We start from the raw sequence: 21,943 nt of genomic DNA on the forward strand, positions 1-21,943 counted from the left end.
CAAGAATGCATGACCTAAATCTAATCGTGGGGTAACACACACACCCGCCTAAATTGAGGGATACTCTACAAAGTAATTGGCCTGTAATCTGCAAAGTGTCAACATCATAAAGGTCAAGAGAAGGCTGAAAAGCTGTTCCAGATTTTAAGAGGCTAAACAAAACATGGCAGCTAAAGGTGTTGGGTGATTGTGATTTGGATCCTTTCTCTGTAAAGGACATTGTTGCGGCAGTTGGTGAAACTTGATCAGGCTCTGAGAGCTAGAGGCAGTAATGCATCAATGTTAATTTTCTGATTTTGATGGCTGTCTGATTTTGGAGACTATAGGAAATACACACTGAAGCAACATTCACAAACTTTTTAGTCAGGACCCCTTTACAACTCTTAAAATATTGAGGGCCCCAAAGAGCTTTGGTTTATGTGTAATACAGCTGTGAATGTTAATTATCTTAAAAATTCAAACTGACTAATTAAAGAAATTATTTAATTCATGTAAGAATAACAGTAAACCCATCACATGTTCATGTAAAACTTTTTAGCAGGAAGAGCAACTACAGGTTCTGAAACAAAACAAAATTCAGTGACAAGAGTGGCGTTTTACATTTTTGCAAATTTGTTTAATATCCGGCATGGTAGAAGACAGTTACATTTGCATATCTGCTTCTGCATTTAGTCTGCTGCGATGTTATTTTGGTTGAAGTAGAAGAAAACCTGGCTTTACACGGTAGTGTAGTTAGCAAAGAGGAAGTGATTTAATAGCCTCTTCAGGTAGTTGTGGATATTCTTTTTGATACTGCATCAAAACTCTGGAAGTGGAGGTTTCTTAAAAGTTAGTTACGGTATGGAATCTGAAAATGTATCAATGGATTTTAACACTCAGTTACAATGAAATCCATTTGTCTACCTTGCACTGCATAGGTTTTTTGTGCATTGCGATTTTGTAACTGTGTGCATGGGTCCTCAGACAGTATTGGTTCCTGACTTGTGCAGATCTCACGTTGACACAGCACCAAAACAAAAAAACAAAAAAACAAAAAAAACCCCACAGTTATTAATATCACTCCCAATCTTATCAGAAAAATCTTTTCTCTCAAGGACATGAAGGTAGCTACAAGTTTTCCAAAAGTCTGATTTTTCATTTAAAAGCTCAAATTTTCTCATGGACAATAAATACTGTTGGTTGTTTTTCTTAACGTGAGAGCCTCACTTCATTTTTAAAAATATGTCTGCTAAATCGGAAGAAGCATGTTTTTTCTGTCCGTTGTTCTTTCAAGTAAAATGGTGCAGTACGAATACAGGGCTTAATTCAGCTCACATGACTCAGTTTCACAGAAGCTTCTCTTCAGGACACCCGTCGTCGTAGGTGCACAGAAAAAGTGCTTTATGCATGCTTCCCATTTTGTCACACAGCATATTAAAAAGATATGTCCTCAAGGGTAGAGATTTAATAGAACTAATGATTTTACTGCTTCTTCAAGGGACACTCTTAAACAAAACTGTCTTTCTTTTTTACTGCGAGTCTGTGAAGAATGTGGTTAGGTGTCTGCTGAAGCTTTAATTCATGTTAAGGTTTTACCCACCATTGCTTTTGTGCCATCAATGCAAGTGTCCACACACTGAAGGATGCAGATAATGAACAGTCTGAGTATTTTTGACTCTTGGGAACCCTCAAAGTCATGCATGGACCACGCTTTGAGAACCACTGCACTGAAGTATTTATGGGTGATGGATGACATCTTGTTAGCAGCTGAGTCTGACATGGTTCAGGAAAGAAAGTTCCTTGTATAGTATTTGCAACTTTTCTTTGCTTGAGATTATTTCACAATTAAAAAACAAATAAATAATGGTCTTTTATATTTTGAAAACTGAAATGGGAATAATCATTTGCAGGTTTCAACAGTATACGGGTAAGTTCTTATGCAGATTAAATTATGTAATGTCACTTAGTAGAGTTCTTGGCATCTAGCTGATGCTTGGTAATTGATAACTATAATAGTTATTACTCCTGTTTAGTTGGTAGAATATTAACTGTAACCCTATGCATTTTTTTACATGGTTCCTCTGGGTTCTTCAGGGCATCTTAGAGTCAGGATGATTTGCGTCAAGTTCTTATCCTTAGTTCTAAGTGTACAGGAGAAAGAGACTCTAAATCAGGCTTTTTTTTTTTTTTGGCTTTTATTTTGGTTAGATTTTTAAAAATTTAGGTGTTAGAAATAAAAAAAAAAGTAGTAGTCTGATAGCTAGTGTCCGTCTCCTAATTCTCCTTATTTAGGAAAGATGGTTCTACTCTTGGCAAAATGTTGTTGAACTATATTTATCTTCAAAGTGTTAATTGCCATAAAGTAAATATTCATTTCAATAGCTGATATTTTAAATTTTATGGTAATTTTTTCAAAAGTTCCTTTTTTTTTTTTAGGAAATAAAAGCAACTGTTAAGCTTCCTTTTTCTAAATACCAAAATGAGAGACCCAGATCTTGAAAAGAATACTTTTTTTCCTGTGGCAGGATTTCACAAAACCACAACAGAATCTTGTGAGAACAAAGTGACAGGTTAAAATAAAAAGTGGTTGCTTAAAAAAAAAAAAGTAGCTCCATCAGAATTTTTAGAAGGTACTGTGTGATATTTGACTTCTAATTAATTTTAGTTATCTTTCTTCTTGAAAGATGAAGGGAGGAATATATGGAGGGTTACAAGAAATATATCTTTTGCTTGCCAACTTGGTTTTTAGTTCACAGTAATCCTGTGTGTAAAATTGGTCAACTCTGGCCCAAATCTCATTGGTAGTAATTTCATTTTTTAAGCCAACAAAGAGAGTTAAGTAAGCTACCTCAAGAAAAAACTCGCTTTACTAAAAAATAGCAAACATTTTTTTATGATTTTAAAAAACCCTGAAACATAATTACAGGAACGTTGCCCCAGATGCAAAACTATGAAGACTCTTGTAGCTCTAAGATATGATAGTTATTAACCAGATTTCTAAACCAAATGGATAAAACCATTGTGTCCTCCCTCCCTAAAGCTGTATGTCTAATCAGACTCTAACTCAGAAGTCTCTCCCAGCCCACCTGCCTCTCTCTGTAGGGCCCTCCTTTCTCATGGGACTAAAGCAGCAGCTGCTGGGTTCTCTCCTTGTTGCCCACCACTTTTTATAACAGGCTGTGTGTCCTCTCCTCTCCCATTGTCGTTTCCTTCCTAAAGTACAAGTGTGATCCTGTCACTTTTCAGGTTAGTAGCCTCCTTATAGGGCTGCCTTCATAGGTGTGTGGCCTCTGCCTTCCCACTTCGAAGGGCACATGCTCTGCTGTGGCCACCTGGAAATTCTTAATAATTTTGAACAAGGGGCCCCACGTTTTTATTCTGTTTGCATTGGGCCCCACGAATTATGTCACTAGTCTTGTTTGTTATCTTGGCACATAAAACCTCTCTCAGTTTCTTGCTACAGAATATTTTCTTTCCTCCCTGTGCACTACATACTCCATCCACAGGGATTTTTAGAACATGCTTTTCCTTTCCCCCACTTTCTGCCTCTGCCTACTTCTCCCGCTTCTCTGCATGGCCAATTCCTACACAAGGACGCAACACAAATGTCACCTCCTGTTTAAAATCCTACTCTGCAAGAGTGAGTCACTTTCTCTTTGCACTCTTCGTTCATATAAATGAGCAACAGTTGGGTTCACACATATCTCCTTCACCCAAATATGACCTATTTGAGAGTACCTGCTATTGTACTCAGGGTAAAATCTGACAAGTGGTCACTGTTCAACGTGTACTTCTTGAATTTGCTTAGTCATAACATATATATTGAGCTCCCATAGTGAATCAGGTCCCGTTGGGCTCTGAGTGTGTGGTGGCAAAGAAAAACCCAGCCATGGACACTCCTCGTAGCTGACAATTTTGAGAGTGAGAGGCTTTTCTGGTTGCAAATGCCTGTGCCCCTGAATAAATGAATGAGCGTATGCTGAGGTTTGGGGTCTTAGTTTAGGATGCGACATCTGCCTTTGCGACTAGGGGTGCTGGTGGAGTAAGCACTGGAATACCAGAGGATCTTGGGTTTGGAAGCTGTCCTCGGTTCATTTTGTGACATTAAAGAGAAGGCTAGACTGTCAGCAGGGTTCTCAGGTTCTTTCATCAAATCTGAGACACCAGTGATCATGAAACAATGAGGCCGCTTGTAAACATTAAGAAAGAAAAATCACCTGTTAAACTGGCATGCCATCAATTGTATGGCATCCTGATTTCAGAGACAAAAAAGTGAGAAAAATTTGCCTTTTGGAACCAATAAAACAGAGTAATTCAAAGGTTAATTACAGGCAGATAGAGTCAAAGAAATACTTGGACATGGGAGGTGTTGCTAAAAATACTTTGTCATGACCATCGATTCCATGAATAATACAGTAATAAAGAAATCACTTCTTAAAGTAGAGTTGGATGTGCATCTTCAGTTTGAATAATAGACATGCAGGTGATGCAAAGAGGAAAGAATGAATGATACAGGAAATATGTATGGCAGCCTGTGCTGTTCAGGGAAAAAAAAACTGTACGTGATATGGTCATCTTTGTAGATGCTGGCGGATCTACAAATTGCAAACATTTGTATAAGACTTGACAGTTCCCCGCAATACATTCTCACGTACTCATAAGAACTCTGCAGGGTGGGTATTATTTCTTGTGGTAAGGGGATTCCTGCAGGTCAAACGGCTTGAGTGAAGGGCCCTCAGCCAACAAGTGGCTGAGTTGGCAGCCAAGTCCAGGGCCTCTAACTGCATCCCATGCTTTTTTGAACAAACTCTGTTTTGGTCAGCTCGGGCTGCTGTAACAAAACGTCATAGTCCACACTTGTATCTTAAAGAACACACATTTATTTCTCACAGTTCTGGAGGCTTGGAAGTCCAAGGTCAAGGTCCTGGCAGATTCCGTTCCTGGTGAGGGCCCCTGTGATGGCTGCCTTCTCACTGTGAGAAGATGGCCTTTCCTTGGTGTGTGCATGTGGGGAGAGAGCTGTCTCTGTCTTCCTCTTCTCAGAAGGACACTAATTCCATCAGGAGAACCTCACCCTCATGACCTCATCTAAACCTAGTTACCTCCCAAAGGTCCCACCTCCAGATACCATCACATGGGGGGGTAGGGCTTCAACACATGAATTTGGGGGGGGGGCCACAAACACTCCTATTACACAGTATTAATGACATCATCCTGGAATCTTTAGTAATGTTAGGAATATTTTTTGCATTTTTCTCACCTCAGAACATAAAATTCAAATGTTTCCATTAGCAGGCCTTTTGTTTTGTTTTGTTTTTTTCCTAAGTGTAGAAAATAAACATCCTTATTTGAAAATTTTTTCAAAGGTGCTTTGCCCACCTGAACCTAGTGTCGAACTCAGGCCTTTCAAAAGAATGGAACCTACTCATATGCTATCAATAGAACAAATTTGCATTGTATATGGTTTTTATTTATTTCAGTTGGTTGTTCTTGTTAAATAACCTGTAATGAATAAAATACAATAACTTTGGCTTAAAATAAAGAAATACTTGGTTTGGGATATAATCCTGGTGATGCTATGATAGATTTTTTTTTTTATTTGACTGAAAGTGGGTCTCTTCATATGAGATTAAAATGATCATAAGAGTGTTTTCAAGGGCAATGAAAAAAAAGAAATGGACCATTATTTGTGTAGCATCTCTGATACTTATAATTAAATGGGTCTTTAAAAATGGAGTCAGATGAATTATTCCCTTCTAGGGCACAATCACCGTTTCTCCATAGCTACACAAGGGAGGCTTTCTCTGTGGGAAGATATCTCGCCCTGAGGGGTAGGGGAGGAGGGAGATGGTAAGGCCTGGGGTCAAAAAAGGAAAATAGTGAAAGGAGGGAAGTAGAGAGAATTTAGTTAGGGGACATTTTGTTCTTTGTTTTCCCCTTAAAATTAGAGAAAGTACAAAAGACTCATTGTGTTTTTTACATCTCTAAATACTCAAACATTTTATGTGAAAACAGAGGGGTTTTTAAAAAACATGCAATACATTTTTATGGTTCTAAATTGCATTTAATGAGTTTAGAGTTTAGAAGCTAAAATTGGTAGGTGTTGAATATAGTACTATTTCCCCAAGAGTCTCTCCTCTCCCCTAATTATCTTTTTCAGGACTGGGGATAGGGAGAGTGGTCCGTGACTAAAATATCTTCAACCTTCATCTCCTGTGCCCTGAGTTAAGCATCTAGAGTACTTTATTCATGAGACTGGATGGTTTCCTACAACTCTAAAATGTTTCTGCCTCTGTGAGAATGATAGTCGAACCCATGCAGGACAAATGGAGAGACTGAGTTGTTTCTCAATTTATCTTAATGCTTTAAAATGCCTAATAGTAAGCACTTTATGTTGTTATGCCTCATAATGGACATCTCTTACCAGCGCATAGTTTTATTTCTGTGGGGAAGAGTTTAAGAAGTTACTGAGAAGATGATTTTAATAAATCGGCTGTGTCAACCTCGATGTATTCACTCACTCAGCAGACATTTGAGTGACCTCTGCTATGTGCCAGGCATTGTGCTGGGTGCTGGATATACAAAGATGACAGAGAATGATCTGTGTTTGTTAAGAAATAGACTGTTTGCATAATATATTATGGTGTTTACTAAGGTTATATAGAAGGTCTCTGGGAACATAGCCGAGAGAGTAAGTAAGTAGTTTTTCCTTGGAGGAAATGGGAATCCTGAAAAGACAGTCCACAGGACTAGTGACATAACTTGAATCTTAAATGATGAAATTTGTAATATAGAAAGAATGGGGAAGGGAGGACTGTAATAAGAATTTCCTAATGGATAGTACCTGAAACTTAGGGTAAATACAGATTATTTATTTGGAGCAGATGTAGGGACAAAGGAGAATTAATATATTATTTTTGGTTTTATTAATGGAAAAATTATAAATAATACATGAGTCTATGGAGATTAGATCTCTCTTCTGACATTCCCAGACCCTCTTTTCCCAGGCACCCAGAGGAAAAATGAGGAGTCTTTCTAAGACCTATACAATTATTCTTAGGGAAAGACTGTTAAATTTAAGAGATGTCAATTTGTTGAGCAAAAGAAAAATAATGATGGTCCGACCTAGAAGTATGTTAAACATAAGGCTATTCTGAATATTCACGACCTTTCTAGGCATGAACCTAAAGATGTGTTAGTTTTAATACTGAGAGTTGTTAGCAGCATCTTGAGACTACTTATAAGTACAGTTTCTTCTCTGCCCTTTCCAGACTTGACCTTGAACTAATTTACAATCCACTGAGTAAAAATCAGCCATGTGACTACAGGAGCAGGCCACCCATGCTTGGAAGTGGTGGAATGGCTTGAAGCTGTGAGGATATTCAGTATTAAATAGCTCTATAGTTATAAATAATACTTCTTTCTTTTATTCTACCATTGTATTTGGGTAGCTTTCAGTGGACTAGTAGATAAAAAGGGAATAATGGTATCATCCCAGCTATTTCGTAGCCTCATTCCCCGCAAGCCAGAGCTGATTTTCTGTCTCCATTTCTGGTGAGTTGACTGCCTTGAACTGCTCATACCACTCATCAGCTTTTTGCTTCTTGGTCTTCACCACTAGGCTGAGAAACAGTGGGCGAAGACCATCTCAGAATCACTTCAATCTGCAAAAAGGGAGGAGGGCATGATTGTATTTGGCCACAATTATAAGGAGCAGGATGCCAGCCTATCCAATTTCAAATACCAAGTGGTTTGACAGTAGGAATAATCAACAGTGTTGAGTATCTTTGCATAACGGTGTGTAATATTCTAATAATGGCATCGTTTAGTTCTTTAATTTCTTTAAGAATTTACAACCACAAGATTTTACTGTGAAACATTGAGTAAATGGGGACCCGGGAGGGAATGCCACCTTGTCATCCTTCATAAATTTAATTGAAATGTTTAATGTAACCCCAGTGAAAACAGACTAAACAAGTAAGGATAACCAATAAACTTTTGAAAGAATAATAATGAAGGAGCATTACACCACTAGAAATATTAAAACTTGTCTTAAAGCTAGAATAATTATAACTAGGGCATTATGAAAGAACAGAAAATAGGATAGTGAATAGACCATAATTTTTTAATCAGAAGCTAGCAGGTACATTCTGTCCACTGGCTTTATACTCCCACCTTGATCAGTCATTGGATGTGGACGTTATGGGAGAGGCATGGATCTTGGTCCAGGCAGCTCTCTGAAGCCAAGGCAATCCCCGAAAGGACTGATAACCTGAACGCTGTCTGCTGATGATCCTCTGGAAGCTGGGGCAACCAGAATTTCCTTGAAGGGACATTTGAGGGGCTATGTCTTTCCATTGGAACACCCAAATTCACTTGTTTGTGTATCTTTATTCTACACTTACAGTATATTGGTTTTAACTTACTTATAGCTGTCATCCCTTGCGCCTTTGTGGTGGGCAAGGATCCAAGTACTCAAAAGTAACCTGTCCGAAGGTTTTGATGAAGTTCTTACTCTTCCCCAGCAGTTGGTGATTGCTGAGTAGTGTGAACGGGTAGTCTTATGAAGAGCCTGTGTTTAGGGAGGTGGTGAAGGTGGAAATGAAGACTGTATTATGGGTATATGGTACCCACTTCTGTTTCAGGTACTTTACTGCATCCTTAAATTAGAGGATATCCGTTCATCTGCGTTGGCTGCAGGGTCAGATGAGGGTTGGTTATGGGAAAGGGGAAGATGCCTAGGTTTATTTCCTCAGTTCCCTAAGGAAGCCAAGTACCTCCCTCCTCTGCTTTTTGGAACACTCATTAAAATTCTCTCCTGACTGCCTCTCCTGACTGCCTGGACCGAGAGAGAAAAGTATGTCCTGTCCTATTCTTATGTACATGCTGCTGTCTTTGTCTCACACAACTTGGTGATGGTAATGGGGGCAGTTCATGGAATCCTCAAAGCCCATCTATGGGCCAGGTCAAGAGCATGCATATCTCATAATTCTGGGAAAGGAAATGTGAGGGGAGTTTTCTGGACTCTCTGGGGGAAATTTTCCTCACTCTATAAAAGGGAAATATAAAGGATGTCCCATTTCTGCCACTGCACGTTGCCGTCTGTATGGGATACTTGGAGGGGCATTGGCCCCCGTGAAATCAAGAGGGGAGCCAGACTAAGGGAATAAGAGAGGAGGGAGGAAAGACCCTGGATCCTTTGTGATATTGTTGAACAACTGAACAAAATAGACCCAAGCTGTTGTCTTCACAAAGCTTAATTCTGTTGGAGGCGGACAACAAACACACACGTGTTATTGAGGCACATAGTGTATTAGAGGGTGGCTGAGTGCCATGGAATGAAATAAAGCAGGGAGGGGGGATAGGGGGTGCTGGTGGAGGAGTGCTTGCAGTTTTTTAAAAGTAGTCAAGGAAGGCTTCCCTGAAGAGGTAACATTTGCCTAAAGACCCAAGAGAAACAAGGGATGCAGAGGAGCATTCCAGGCAGAGGGAACAGTTAGTGAAGCCCTGAATGTGTTTGGGGGACGTTCTGAGTTTAGAGAACTGCTCAGGGGGCACCTGGGTGGCTCAGTTGTTAAGCATCAGACTCTTGATTTAGGCTCAGGTCAAGATCTCAGGGTCCTGGAATCAAGCCCTGTGACTGGCTCTGCATTCAGCATGGAGTCTGCTTGTCCCTCTCCCTCTGCTCCTCCTCCCCACCCCCATCACGTGCACGCATGCTCTCTCTCTCTCTCTCTCTGAGAGAATTGCTCAGGGCCTGTGTGGCTAGAGCCAGGGACAGTGGGGGACAGTGGGGAGAGTCGGGAGGTGGAGGTCAGTTCAGAGCGATATTAGTCCATTGCCACAGACTGTGACTCTTACCGCAAGCCAGATGGAGCTCTGGAAGTGTGTGAGGGGGTGGAGGACGCGGTCAGACAGCCCTGCACTGCCGAAGCAGCAGCTCACGATGGAGGCAGTGGAGACGAGGTAGAACAGCAGTGCTAACTGGACTAGGATGTGACTCAGGGTCATCCAGGTACAAGTTCAAATTGGGATTTATCTTGAAAAGCTTGCATCAGAAGCCATTTTGCTTATCCTAATGTGAGTACAAAGAAAAGCTTACTGGAGGGTTCTTATTAAATAAAATGACATTCTTTCCAAAAGGGTCTCTGAATATGTTTAGCAGACTATCTATACAAGACTCTACATTGTAAGTACATTCCCCAAATCCTGTGAGATTTAAAAGAGTAAATTTGATTCAGGAGTTGCAAGGTGGCTTTTGTTACTAGAGAGAATTTTCTTAAATGTCAGTATATAGCACTTGTGTGGAAACATATTTTGTTTTTCTCAAAATAAATAGATAAATTTATCTCATTTCATTCCTGAACGAAGTTTTACATTTAATAAAAGGTACCCTTCAGCCTTTTGATTTGAGTCTTTTTTTCTTGTGAATCTGTGGCTCTAATAAGGGCAGTGTTCTCTATTTACTGGTGGTAAATCCTGGGAAGCATTTATAATACGACCTGTTGGATGAGCTTTTGTGAAGTGACAGCTCGGTCTGTGGCTCTCCATTACATGAATACATACAATAACTACTTATCCTGGAATAGTAAGTGTGCCTTTAACACCAAATATGGCTTTTTTTTTTTTTTAAGATTTTATTTATTTATCTGAGAGAGTGAGCGAGAGAGAGAAGGAGCAGAGGGAACAGCTGAGGGAGGGGGAGAAGCAGCCCCCCCCTCTGAGCGGAGAATACCATACGGGACTCAATCCCTGGATGCCGAGATCATGATCTGAGCCAAAGGCAGACGCTTAACTGACCGAGCTACCCAGGTGGCCCCAACACCAGATACGGTATTTTCTAGGTCACATAGTCTCCTCTCCAGTTTATTCATGGATTCCTACCTCAGGTCAGTACTCTTCACTGAGACTAAGCAACAGATCTCTTGTGAGCCTGCTCTTCAGTTGTAGGCAGAACTTTTAAATCCAGAACAGTAATGTCCTCTGTGGATTAACGGTGCAGATTCTGTGATGCGCCAACATCGACTTCAAATGAAGAAAAATTTATTTTTTGGAAGCAGGATTTTTAAATTAGTTCTTTTGAATTTTATCAATTTCCAAAGAGTAAACATTCTTAGCCACCTGAACTACACTAAGGAAAGTGAGAGCGGGGTTAGTGAAGGAGAGAGGAGACTTAACATTTATGCAGTGCCCTCTGTATACCACCAGATACCACTAGAGCCTCCAATCATAGGTTGGGTAGCATTACTTTCATTTTCAGGAGAGGATGCTGAGGCTCATGGAGAATATGTGACTTGCTCAAAGTCATTCAGCAAGTAGGTATGAAATTAAAATTGGTACCCGTGTCTGGGGGACCTCACAGTCCATGCCTTCTCAAATGGGCTCATGAGGGAGGGCGAAAGTACACATTCTACATTACTTCAGTAAGTCTGGTTTCCCCAGAGTCCCATTTCTCAACGTGTGATTTCCCTTAGCTCTGTGTGTACTTCAGTCCTCCTGAGCACAGAGCACCGAGGTCTGTCTTCTGTCACTTTGTGGCTCTGTGACTGTGCATTTTGTGTGGCTTTTTTTAATGTGGTTAACTATTAACCAAGGCCCTAAATTCCACGACGGTCGTATTCATTTTCTTTCTGTTTTAATAAGATGGACTTTATATATCACACTTTAAAACATTTTGCAATGTAAAGACTTCTGTCTGAAATTATGAAGCATCAGTTTGCAATTAAAATCACAAAACCATGGGGCGCCTGGGTGGCTCAGTCATTAAGCGTCTGCCTTTGGCTCAGGGCCTGATCCCAGGGTCATGGGATGGAGCCCCGCATCAGGCTCCTCCTCTGGGAGCCTGCTTCTTCCTTTCCCACTCCCCCTGCTTGTGTTCTCTCTCTTTCTCTCTCTTCTACATCTTCTTCATCTCGCTGGCTGTCTCTCTCTCTCTCTCTGTCAAATAAATAAATAATTAAAATCTTCTTTAAAAATCACAAGACCAGTGATATTTAAAGAATATATAACATTATGATACGAATCATGTTTATTATTTGTACCTAAGGGTCAAAAAAGGAGTCATTATTGATCTATAGAAGGGGAACTGATTAAGGAACAGTCAGCCAGCTCTGTAACAACATTGGAGTTTTTATTGCAGAATTATTGTGTTGACTCTGTGTCACCTCTTAGATGGTTTCATGATTGCTTGACATGGTTCTGGTCTAAATTTCACATCAAATTGGGACGGGGAAAGAGTTTGGAAAGGTAATGTCATCAAATGCTTTAATCTTAATTGCCATGTTATAATTTTCCTTCTCTCTCTGTGTGTGTTTTTTTCCTAGGAGAAAAATTCAAAGTGGAAACAAGGACCATTGCTGTTGACTTTGCATCAGAAGATATTTATGATAAAATTAAAACAAGCTTGGCAGATCTTAAAATTGGTGTTTTAGGTTCGTATCTTTGCCACATTTATAGATTTGTCTTGCACTTTTTATTTGACTTTTACTATGACTATGTTTTCTTTTTGGATCTTAGGTATTCATTTGGTAAAATGAGTAGTGAGAAGAAAATTGTCTTTTTAATGCAATTAATTGTTAGATGACATTATATACATTTGGATCTTTGTTTTTAGTTAAAATTTAATTACTGTTTTTACAATTTTGGTTATTTTCTCTGCCTGCTTTATTTTCCATCTCTCATTCTCTTTTGTATGTATGTACGTATTTTTAAAAATTTATTTGAGACATAGAGGAAGAGCGCATGCGTGCGTGTGCACATGTTAACTGGGAAAGGGGCAGAGGGAGAGGGAGAGAATCTCAGGCAGACTCCCCGCAGATCTCAGAGCACAATGCAGGGCTTGATCCTGGGACCCTGAGATCATGACCTGAGCCGAAATCAAGGGCCAGCTGCTTAACTGACTGAGCCACCCAGGTGCCCCTCTTTTGTGTGTGTTTAGATACAGTTATAGCATAATAATTCTTTAAGGTGGGTAATGCTGACCCTCTTTGACAGTTGAGGAAATGAAGGCTAAGGGAAGTGTTTCTCATCCTTCTGTTTATTACTACCCTCCTCTTACCCAAGGAAGCTTTTTAGACATTATTTTCCCCTAATCTTCCTTCTTATGAAATTTTAACACCACAGGTACACTGTATGTCTTATTTATGTACTATATGTATCTCTGTGCTTCAACAGGCAAAGCATAAGATCTCACACTGCCCACCCTTGAACCAGTTTTTGTTCTTTTGGGAGTGAGATCATCCCAGCTGAGAACACGTGGCTGAGAGACTTGCCTAAGGTTGCATGAAGACCGAGCGATACAACTGGGGATTCTGTTTGTTTTTCCCGAGTCTACTACTCCCTTTTGTTATACCTCAGCTGCCTTGCTCTCATTACGAAAAACCATTGCTTTTACTGAGGTAGGGCAAGTGTTGGAAATTATTATGGAAAAGTGGGCTTTGGAAAGCTACCCACCGTTTTTCAAGTCCTTTCCAGAAAGAAGCAGAGTATCTAGTTCAGAAAAACATTGCTTCTTCACTAAATCTCTTTATCCCACTGGCTAAATTGGTGTTAACTTGGCAATTTGCCATCATTTTCTTTTGGGGGTTATCAAGGGAGGGAAAAAAAAAGAGAAAATACTTAAACGTTTCCTAACATTTCTTTAGTCAAGACCACCTCCCTTCCTCATACTATAAAAGAATGGTCTTTTATATAATTCCTGCATAAGGCAATAAAAGAAAAGAGTTAAACATACATAGCCTATCTAGTGCCCTTAGACCTGCAGTTCCCTCTGGCTTTGACATGCTATCTGCTTCAGCTCCTTCCTGGTCCATTTCCCTACCCACATCGCTACTGTCCCACTTCTGGGAGAGCCCATGGCAAAAGGTGAATGGAGACACAGGTCTGATTTTTGCCTTTGTGTCTACATCTTCTTCTCTAAATACATATATTGCCTGGACTCTTTTACAAGTTCCGATTCCTTAGCCTAGTTCTGGAAAACCCAGAACACCACTAACATCTATAAAGTTCTTGACTTCCTAATCATTAGCCGCTGTAACTTACTAGTAAGGATAGATACTGCCATAGTCTGTCCTCACCCCTTTCAAACTAGTCATGTGTGGACTGGGGGACAAAGGCTGGCTTAGGCACGGAGGTAGATTGAGATTCCCTAATGAGAAGAGACTTACCTTGAACTTGTAATCTTGGAGAATAATTTTCTTTCAGAAATAGTTCATGATTGTTTTAAGCTTCACATAACTCTTAACTTCTTTTCACTGGGTAGCTTTGAAACTGTTGATACTCTGGGACTATGACATTGAAGATGGAAAATGTCAGGCATCATTTTCCCACAGGGCTAGAGGATTATAAAAGGCACTCTTCAGCTGTTCTTTCCCGACTTAGCATATAGAAGGTTTACAGTGTGAGTTTAGGCACAAAGAGAGATCTGTTAAGGATGAGAGTACAGGGCAAATCGTTCCCAAGCACTTTTTCTCTACTTCTAGAATCCTAGGACATGTATCAACACATCAGTGCTGCATTTAGACATGAAGACTGGTATTTTCCAGGCCTCATATGATAATGGAACCATTGTTTTTGTAGTCTAGTTCCTTAGTAAATTGCAACCTGTGAGTTAGCAGTTTGTACCCTCTTTACCCATTCATTCATTCATTCATTCATTCGTCAAAGAACTAGAGACACAGAAATGAACAAGAAAGTGCCTGACCTCACATAGTATAATGTCTAATAGGAAAGACTTTTGAGAAGAGCAGGGCAGGGTGTAATAAGAGTGTAAAGGGAAGAGGGAGTTGATATAGGGGAAGTGATGGTGACTTGGCCTAGCCAGTGAGGTAGGAGAAAGGAGGATTCCAGAAATATTTAGGAAGTAAATGAAGCTGAACTTGGCAAGAGATTGCAAGTGGGATGAAGGAGAAGAGAGAAGTCATGGACGACTTTGAGGTTTCTGGATTGAGAACCTAGTCAATGAGGCCATTTACTAAAATGGGAACTCCTGGAGGAATCTCTTTTGGAATGAGGATCATTTAAGTTTGGGGTTTCTCCAGAATGTCCAGGTGGAGTTGATAAGTTGATAGTTGGGTATATGTATCTAGGTTTTATTTCATATTATTTTTTTAAACGTGGGGGTCTCTCTCTCTCTCTAAGTTTATTTATTCTTTTTAGTGGGGCTGTGTGGGGCTCAAACTCATGACCCTAAGGTCAAGAGTCACATGCTCTACCAACTGAGCCAGCCAGGTGCCCTGGATCTAGGTTTTAGTAGAGCTTTTAATAGGAGAAAAAGTTTGGAGATTAGTTGTCTATATGTAGTAATCTCATCGAAGCATCGAGACTAGAGGTCATCCAAGGGGAATATAGAGAATGTAAGGAGAAAACTGAGGACAGAGCTCTTTTAGTTCCCTGCCTTGTCATCAAAGGCTGCCTGGAAAATATAGCATGAAGGAGGGATAGTTTTTTGCACAATTTCAACACTGTCTGATAGAAATATAGAAATATAACATGAGCCACGTGTGTAATTTTAACTTCTAGTAGCCACGTTTTTCAAAAGTAAATAATAACAGATAATTTTAATAATGTATTTTATTTTAACCCACTGTATCCAAAGTATCACTTTAGCATGTAATCCATATAAAAAATTATTTTATTTTTTTTTAATTTGCATTATGGAGGTTCCAGAAGGAGAAGCATATAAAAATTTATTAAAATATCTTGCATTCTTTTTCTCATCTAAGTCTTCTAATCTAGCGTGTATGGTAAGTTTATAGCATATCTCAGTTCAGATTAGCCACATTTTAAGCGTTCAGTAGCCATATGTGCCCAGTGAGGGACATGTTCGCTCTAGTTCCTGTTGGCTGTCTTCTCATCCTCAGTTTGTGTGGGAGAGCCATAATTTCTACATTTGTCTTATGCTTTAACATGGTTTTCAGCCAGGAGCAGTTTTGCATTGCCTGGTAATGTCCAGAGACATTTCTAGCTGTCACTAATTGAGGGAGGAGATGGCGGAAGTTGTGTTGGCCCTGCGTGGGTGAGGATCAGGGACGATGCCAAGCACCCTACAGTGCATGGGGCAGCCCCCACAGCAAAGACCCCGCCTGAAATCTCAGCAGTGCTGGGGTCGAGAGACCTTGCCTTAATGCTTTACTGTAATCACACTGTTCTGATTGAATACTGATTGACACGTACACACACACAACTTTGTTTTAAATTTCTATTTGGTGACAAATCAATAATAAAAATAATTGTAACTAATATTTGCATGATCCTTTCAAGTCTATAGCACCATTTTCACATACATTACCTTATTAACTGGCTATATGCTTCGTCTTCTTCCTACTCTACCACGACTGTCTCCTTAATCATAAAGTGTACATAATTATTTTTTTAAAGATTTTATTTATTTATTAGAGAGAGAGAGAGCACATGTGCAAGCGAGCACAAGCAAGGGGAGCAGCAGGCTGAGGGAGATGCAGGCTCCCCACTGAACAAGGAGCCCGATGTACGACTCGATCCCAGGATCCTGGGATCATGACCTGAGCCAAAGGCAGACGCTTAACTGACCGAGCCACCCGCGTGTCCCAAAGTGTACATAATTATTGACAATTATTGGCAGATATACTTATATTGCATTGTAATTTTAATTTGTCAAGGTTTTTGAGGGAACTATTAAAACACCTTAAATGTAAACATAAAACACCTTTATGAGCTACATGTTATCACCAGGTCATATTTCGACTCTAATCTCTAGTGTGGATATGACACTGTAGAGCTTGTTTGGGAGGGCCGTCTTAGTGTCTTTTTCTTATAATTCCCTGGGTATGTAGCTCCTTCACCTTCTCTCTCCTCCTCAGCCAGATCCCACATACCTCCATCTCTGTCCTGTAAGGGGGAAATAATCTTATTTGTTCTCTTTCCTCCTCTGCTTAATGTCAGTCGCACCTTTCTAACATCTCCTAAAGTAATAAGCATGTAGATCGATTTCTAGTAAGACCTTGCAATCTATATGAAGGCATAGGAAGGAATTTTTTCTACTGAGTATTAATGAAACCGGTAATGATAAAAGGAAAAATAAGTCACCAGGCTGTTTCTTTGACTAGCCTTAACCACCAAAGTATATAGTCAGTGCTTAATAAAGAAAATTAGTATTGTCAGAATTACAAAGGAAAATGCTAAAGCCCTTTGTCATGAAAGAAACATCAAGTTTTCAGTAAGATAAGTGGGGAGAAAATGGCTATGAATTGTCTGAATTTATACAGAAAGGTCACAGTAACTTGATAAGACTATAAATGCTTAAGGTGGAGAAGTGGGATTCTTAACTGTTATGTAAAATAAGTAAGCATCTGCTGTCTTCTTTCAGGCAAATGCCAAGAAACACAGATTTGAGCAAGCTTAAAAAACTTGAACTATTTAGAGAAAATGACATCAATACTGCTTTGAATAAGCAATCGGTTAACAAAATGCGATTGCTATAATGCTTACTTACTTGATTCCTCAGGAGAGATTCTCAGGCACCCTCCAGATGGGTTTGGAGGACTTTGCACAATACATTGCAGAAGGCGTAGTTTACCAAGGCCGAAAGAGTAGCCTTGGATTTGAAGTATGCCACAAATAATGCTTTTTCAAATTCCCCTACTATGACTTTTTTAACCTTTAAAAAGTGACATTATTTATTCTAGAAGAAAAATAAAAAGGTCCTCTTGGGAAAAAATAGTTATTTAGTTTGTGATTCATTAAAAAAATCAATCATTGCTTTATTCAAGCTCTTAATGCATCCCAGACCGAGAATTTCCCTATGCCAAAGGCTGTCAGGGTCTTCTCCACGCATACTGTCGTGCTTTGTGTAAGTTGCAGAATCAAGAGAATTGGTTGGTACAGGCTGATGTGATGCTGTGTTGGCTTAGTGTATTCACGACTGTGTGTTGTCCATTGACTTTTTCACGTCTGTATGCAGTGCCATGATTTTATTAAGGGGCATCATTTTTTAAAAAGATTTTATTTATTTGAGAGAGAGAAGCAGGTAGAGAGCACGAGCGGGGCATGGGGGGAAGGGCAGAGGACGAGGGACAAGCCAACTCGCTGCTGGGCAGGGACCCCCCTACATGGGGCTCCGTCCCAAGGACCCCGGGTTCATGACCTGAGCCAAAGGCAGACGTTTAACCGACTGAGCCACCCAGGTGCCCCAAGAGGCATCATTTTAATAGTATAGTATTAATAATAGTAAAGATATAGTATAGACAATAACAATAGTATAGATAATAAAATAGTATAGATCCAACATTGTATGGATAATAAAAGTCAATTAATTGCAAAAAATTAGTGATTGCAAAAGCTGGACTAGAACTCACTATCCTCTTTTTTCCTGAGCCCTTTGTAAGGGAATACTTGCTCTACTTATATATTTGATAGATTATTTTTTTATTACTGTCCTTCCTTTCTCTTTGGCTAAATGCAAACATACATTTTTGTTACCCTTGCTCATGCAACCTATGGATTATAGGAAATACTTGGAAGGTATATGTATTCCATTTTTCTCCCCTAAAACCTGTATTTTCCAGAATGTTCTAGGATGGAGAATAGTCAAGTGTTGAGAATATATATCCTAAAATATGGTTTGAGCAGAGATGCATAGTTAAGATCAGTCTACTCTATCTCTGTTTATACTTAAGTCCTTAAAGCTTCTTAACAGAAGGCCCAAGAATAGTATTAGCTACTTGGGGAAAGGGCCTGTTAGCTTCCAAATGGCAAACTCCTAGGTTATTTGGGTTGGAATCCAGAGATGGCTTCCTTGTGGTTCAGTCCCCAGCGTATCAAAGGAAGAGATATAGGTGTAGGCTGAGGAGAGAGAGCCAAGGGGGTGCAGGAACTGGGCTGAGGAAAACTCTTCTGGGATCTCCAGGAAGGAAGGGACTTGTTAGGGGTTGTGCAGCTTTCCTGTCCCAGCTGAGTAAGGAAGTTACAAGTAGAAGAGTCTTGTTTCTTCAGAGGGCTTAGAAATTTATAAAGCTACTTACTACCTTCTTGCTCTCCTCAGGAACTTTACTAATTAGAAATTAGCTTGAAGGGGCCCCTGGGTGGCTCGGTCCGTTGAGCATCTGACTCTTGATTTCGGCTCAGGTCATGATCCTCAGGTTGTGAGATCAAGCCCCAGAGCCTGCTTAAGATTCTCTCCCTTTCTCTCTGCCCCACACCCCCCACTCCCGGCTCCCACACACATGCTTTCTCTCTCTCTCTCTCTCAAAAAAAAAAAAAAAAAAATTAAGTTCACTTTTAAAATGTCTCTGAAGCGGGCTCCTGGGTGTTTCAGTCAGTTAAGTGTCGGGCCTTCGACTCAGGTCATGATCCCAGGGTCCTGGGACTGAGCCCTGTATTGGGCACCCTTCTCAGCAGGGAAACGGCTTCTCCCTCTCCCTCTGATCCTCCCCCCTGCTCGTGCTCTCACTCCCTCTCTCTCTCTCAAATGAATGGATAAAAAAATCTTAAAAAAAAAAAAGATAAAATGTCTCGGAAAGGGCCGGTGATATCTTCATTTACATCTTATTGGGATTAGTACATTCAGTTTATTACTGGTTTACTTCTTGCTGAATCAGTCACATGGAGGAAATGGCTATTGTAGTTAGTGAAAGTCATGGAAAATTCATTTTGAAATGGAAAAGGAGAGACTTGAAGAGGAAACCGTAGTGGTAGGTTGGTGATCAGTGGGGTGCAGAGAAAGGGCGAAAGAATAGAAGGACAAAATAAAGTTAGTTGAGAGAGCACCAAAGATAAATGTCATGTGTTTGGAAACACTACCCACCTCTCCCCCTGCTACCCTACCCCTGTAGCTCAGGTATAAAATGGCTCGGGCTCAAGGAAGGCCAGAGGCTGTTAGCTGAGGTCTACAGGAAAGGCTTGCAGGAGTGTGCTGGGATGGTAGTTTGCAGAGAGGGTGGAGCTTCCCTGTTTTCCAAGGTATGGTTGTTGTGCCTTCTAGGGGTTTAACACACTTCCAAAACATCCCTTTTGTAATGCAATCAAATTTTGTCCCTAACCACCCAGAGTTAGGATGGACTCAGCAGGTTCAAGGGCACAGTCCCCAGCAAGAGTGCCCCTACTTCAGACACCTACTGCAACTTCAGCAGTCTCCAGGCCACCTGCACTTATGATCTGCTGGCTTCAAATTTGGGGGTTCCCATGACCACTTCAGGTTTGATAATATGCTAGAACATCTTCTAGAACTTAAGAAAGCACTATACTCACAATTATAGTTTAATTACGTGGGGTAGGAATTAACACTAGCCAAATAAAGAGACCCAGAGGGCAAGTTCTGAGAGAATTTCGAACTCTGTGCGTTGGTGTGGAGTTAGGATGCATCACTCTCTCTGCACATTGATGTTCACCAACCAAGAAGCTCAGTGTCCAGAGCTTTCTTTGGGGTTTCATTATATAAGCATGATCATTGAATCACTGGCTCTGTGACTGAACTTAGTTTCCAGTCCCCCTCCCTTTACGCAGGTTGGGCTGGCTCAAAGCCTTAAACTTTTAGTCACACAGTAGGTCTTTTGGGTGACCAAGCCCCATCCTTTTTTTTTGTGTGTGTGTGTTCTATGTTCATTGTTTGCATATAACACCCAGTGCTCCATGCAATATGTGCCCTCCTTAATACCCATCACTGGCGAGCCCAAGTCCCCCACCCCCCTCCCCTCTGAAACCCTCAGTTTGTTTCCCAGAGTCCATAGTCTCTCGTGGTTCATTCCCCCTTCTGTTTACCCCCCTTCATTCTTCCCTTCCTTCTCCTTCCGATCTCCCTGCTATTCCTTATGTTCCACAAATGAGTGAAACCATATAATCATTGTCTTTCTCTGACCAAGCCCCATCCTGATTCATCTCGTTAGCATAAACTCAGGAGTGATCCAAAGGCCCACCATGAATAACGAAGAAACTCCTGTCATCCTGGAAATCGCAAGGGTTTAGAACCTCTACCCCAGGAATCCAAGACAAATATTTCATTATAGGGCACCTTTCCTCCTATTTGTTGATTGATTTATGTACCAGTTCATTCAACAAGTAAAATTCCAGAGATACACCAGTAAATAAAGCTGATACTATTTCTGCTTTCATGGAAGACGGCTCCTGAAGAAGCATTTGGGAATGTGTTGCACATACTGAAAGATTGTGTTGCTGAGGAAGTGGAGAGTGTCAGAGATGGTTTCTGAGAAAGTAACATTTAAGTTGAGACCTTAAGGCTGATCAGCCCTGGAAGAAGAGATTCGGGAAGGGATCCCAGGGAGAAGAAAAGCCCAGAGGCGAATGTGCTTGGCACCTTGGAGGAACTGATGGAAGACCTGTAAATCTAGAACACAGACCACAAAGGGGACAGTGGCCAGAGTCAGGAAATTGAGTGGGGCCAGATCACGAAAAGGCTTAGAAAATCAGGTTAATAGGTGTGGGCTTAATGGAAGGACAGTGTAGACATTGTAGAGTGTAAGCAGTAAACTGACTTCATACTAGAATTTTAGATTATTCTCACTTCCGAGTAGAAGAGGGCAAGAATTAATAAAAGGAGACCAGTGAGCTTCTTCTAGCAATGAAACATAAGATGATGGTGGTGACTTTAGGATGTGGGCAGTGGGAATGGTTAGAAGTAGATTGACTGCAGAGATGTTTAGGAAATAGAAACAGGCCCCACGTCTATTGAGGGAGGGTCCTCATCAGAGGTTTTGTCTGGTAGAAGGAGTGATCACTAACAGTAGCAGTTGTTTGGTTTTTCTGGTCATTATTGCCATCATCCTCAAGTGCTTTTATATGTCAGGCACCGCGCTAATGAATCTCATACAATCCCCAACAGTACCATAAGTAGGCATTCCTGTTTTCGTCCCCATTTTAAGGACAAGACACAGACTTAAGGAGGTTAAAAACTTTGTCCAGGATTATACAAGTAGTAATTAGCAACTTGCAGGTTCTGACTTGAACAACTGTGTGCTGTTTGCCAAAGACCAGA

The 21,943-nt window shown here is 40.5% G+C and overlaps 1 protein-coding gene across 1 annotated transcript in view; it reads left to right on the forward strand.

Moving 5' to 3' along the window:
• Nucleotides 1-21,943, forward strand: part of HSD17B12 (hydroxysteroid 17-beta dehydrogenase 12) — a 152,888-nt gene that overhangs the window by 84,506 nt on the left and 46,439 nt on the right. Inside the window, exon 4 of the mRNA XM_008701060.2 lies at nt 12,303-12,410. Coding sequence (XP_008699282.1) covers nt 12,303-12,410 — 108 coding nt within the window. The remainder of the gene's footprint in view (nt 1-12,302; nt 12,411-21,943) is intronic.

The sequence above is a fragment of the Ursus maritimus genome, unplaced genomic scaffold (genome assembly GCF_017311325.1).
Source record: "Ursus maritimus isolate PB19 unplaced genomic scaffold, ASM1731132v1 scaffold_23, whole genome shotgun sequence".
Lineage (NCBI taxonomy): Eukaryota > Metazoa > Chordata > Mammalia > Carnivora > Ursidae > Ursus > Ursus maritimus.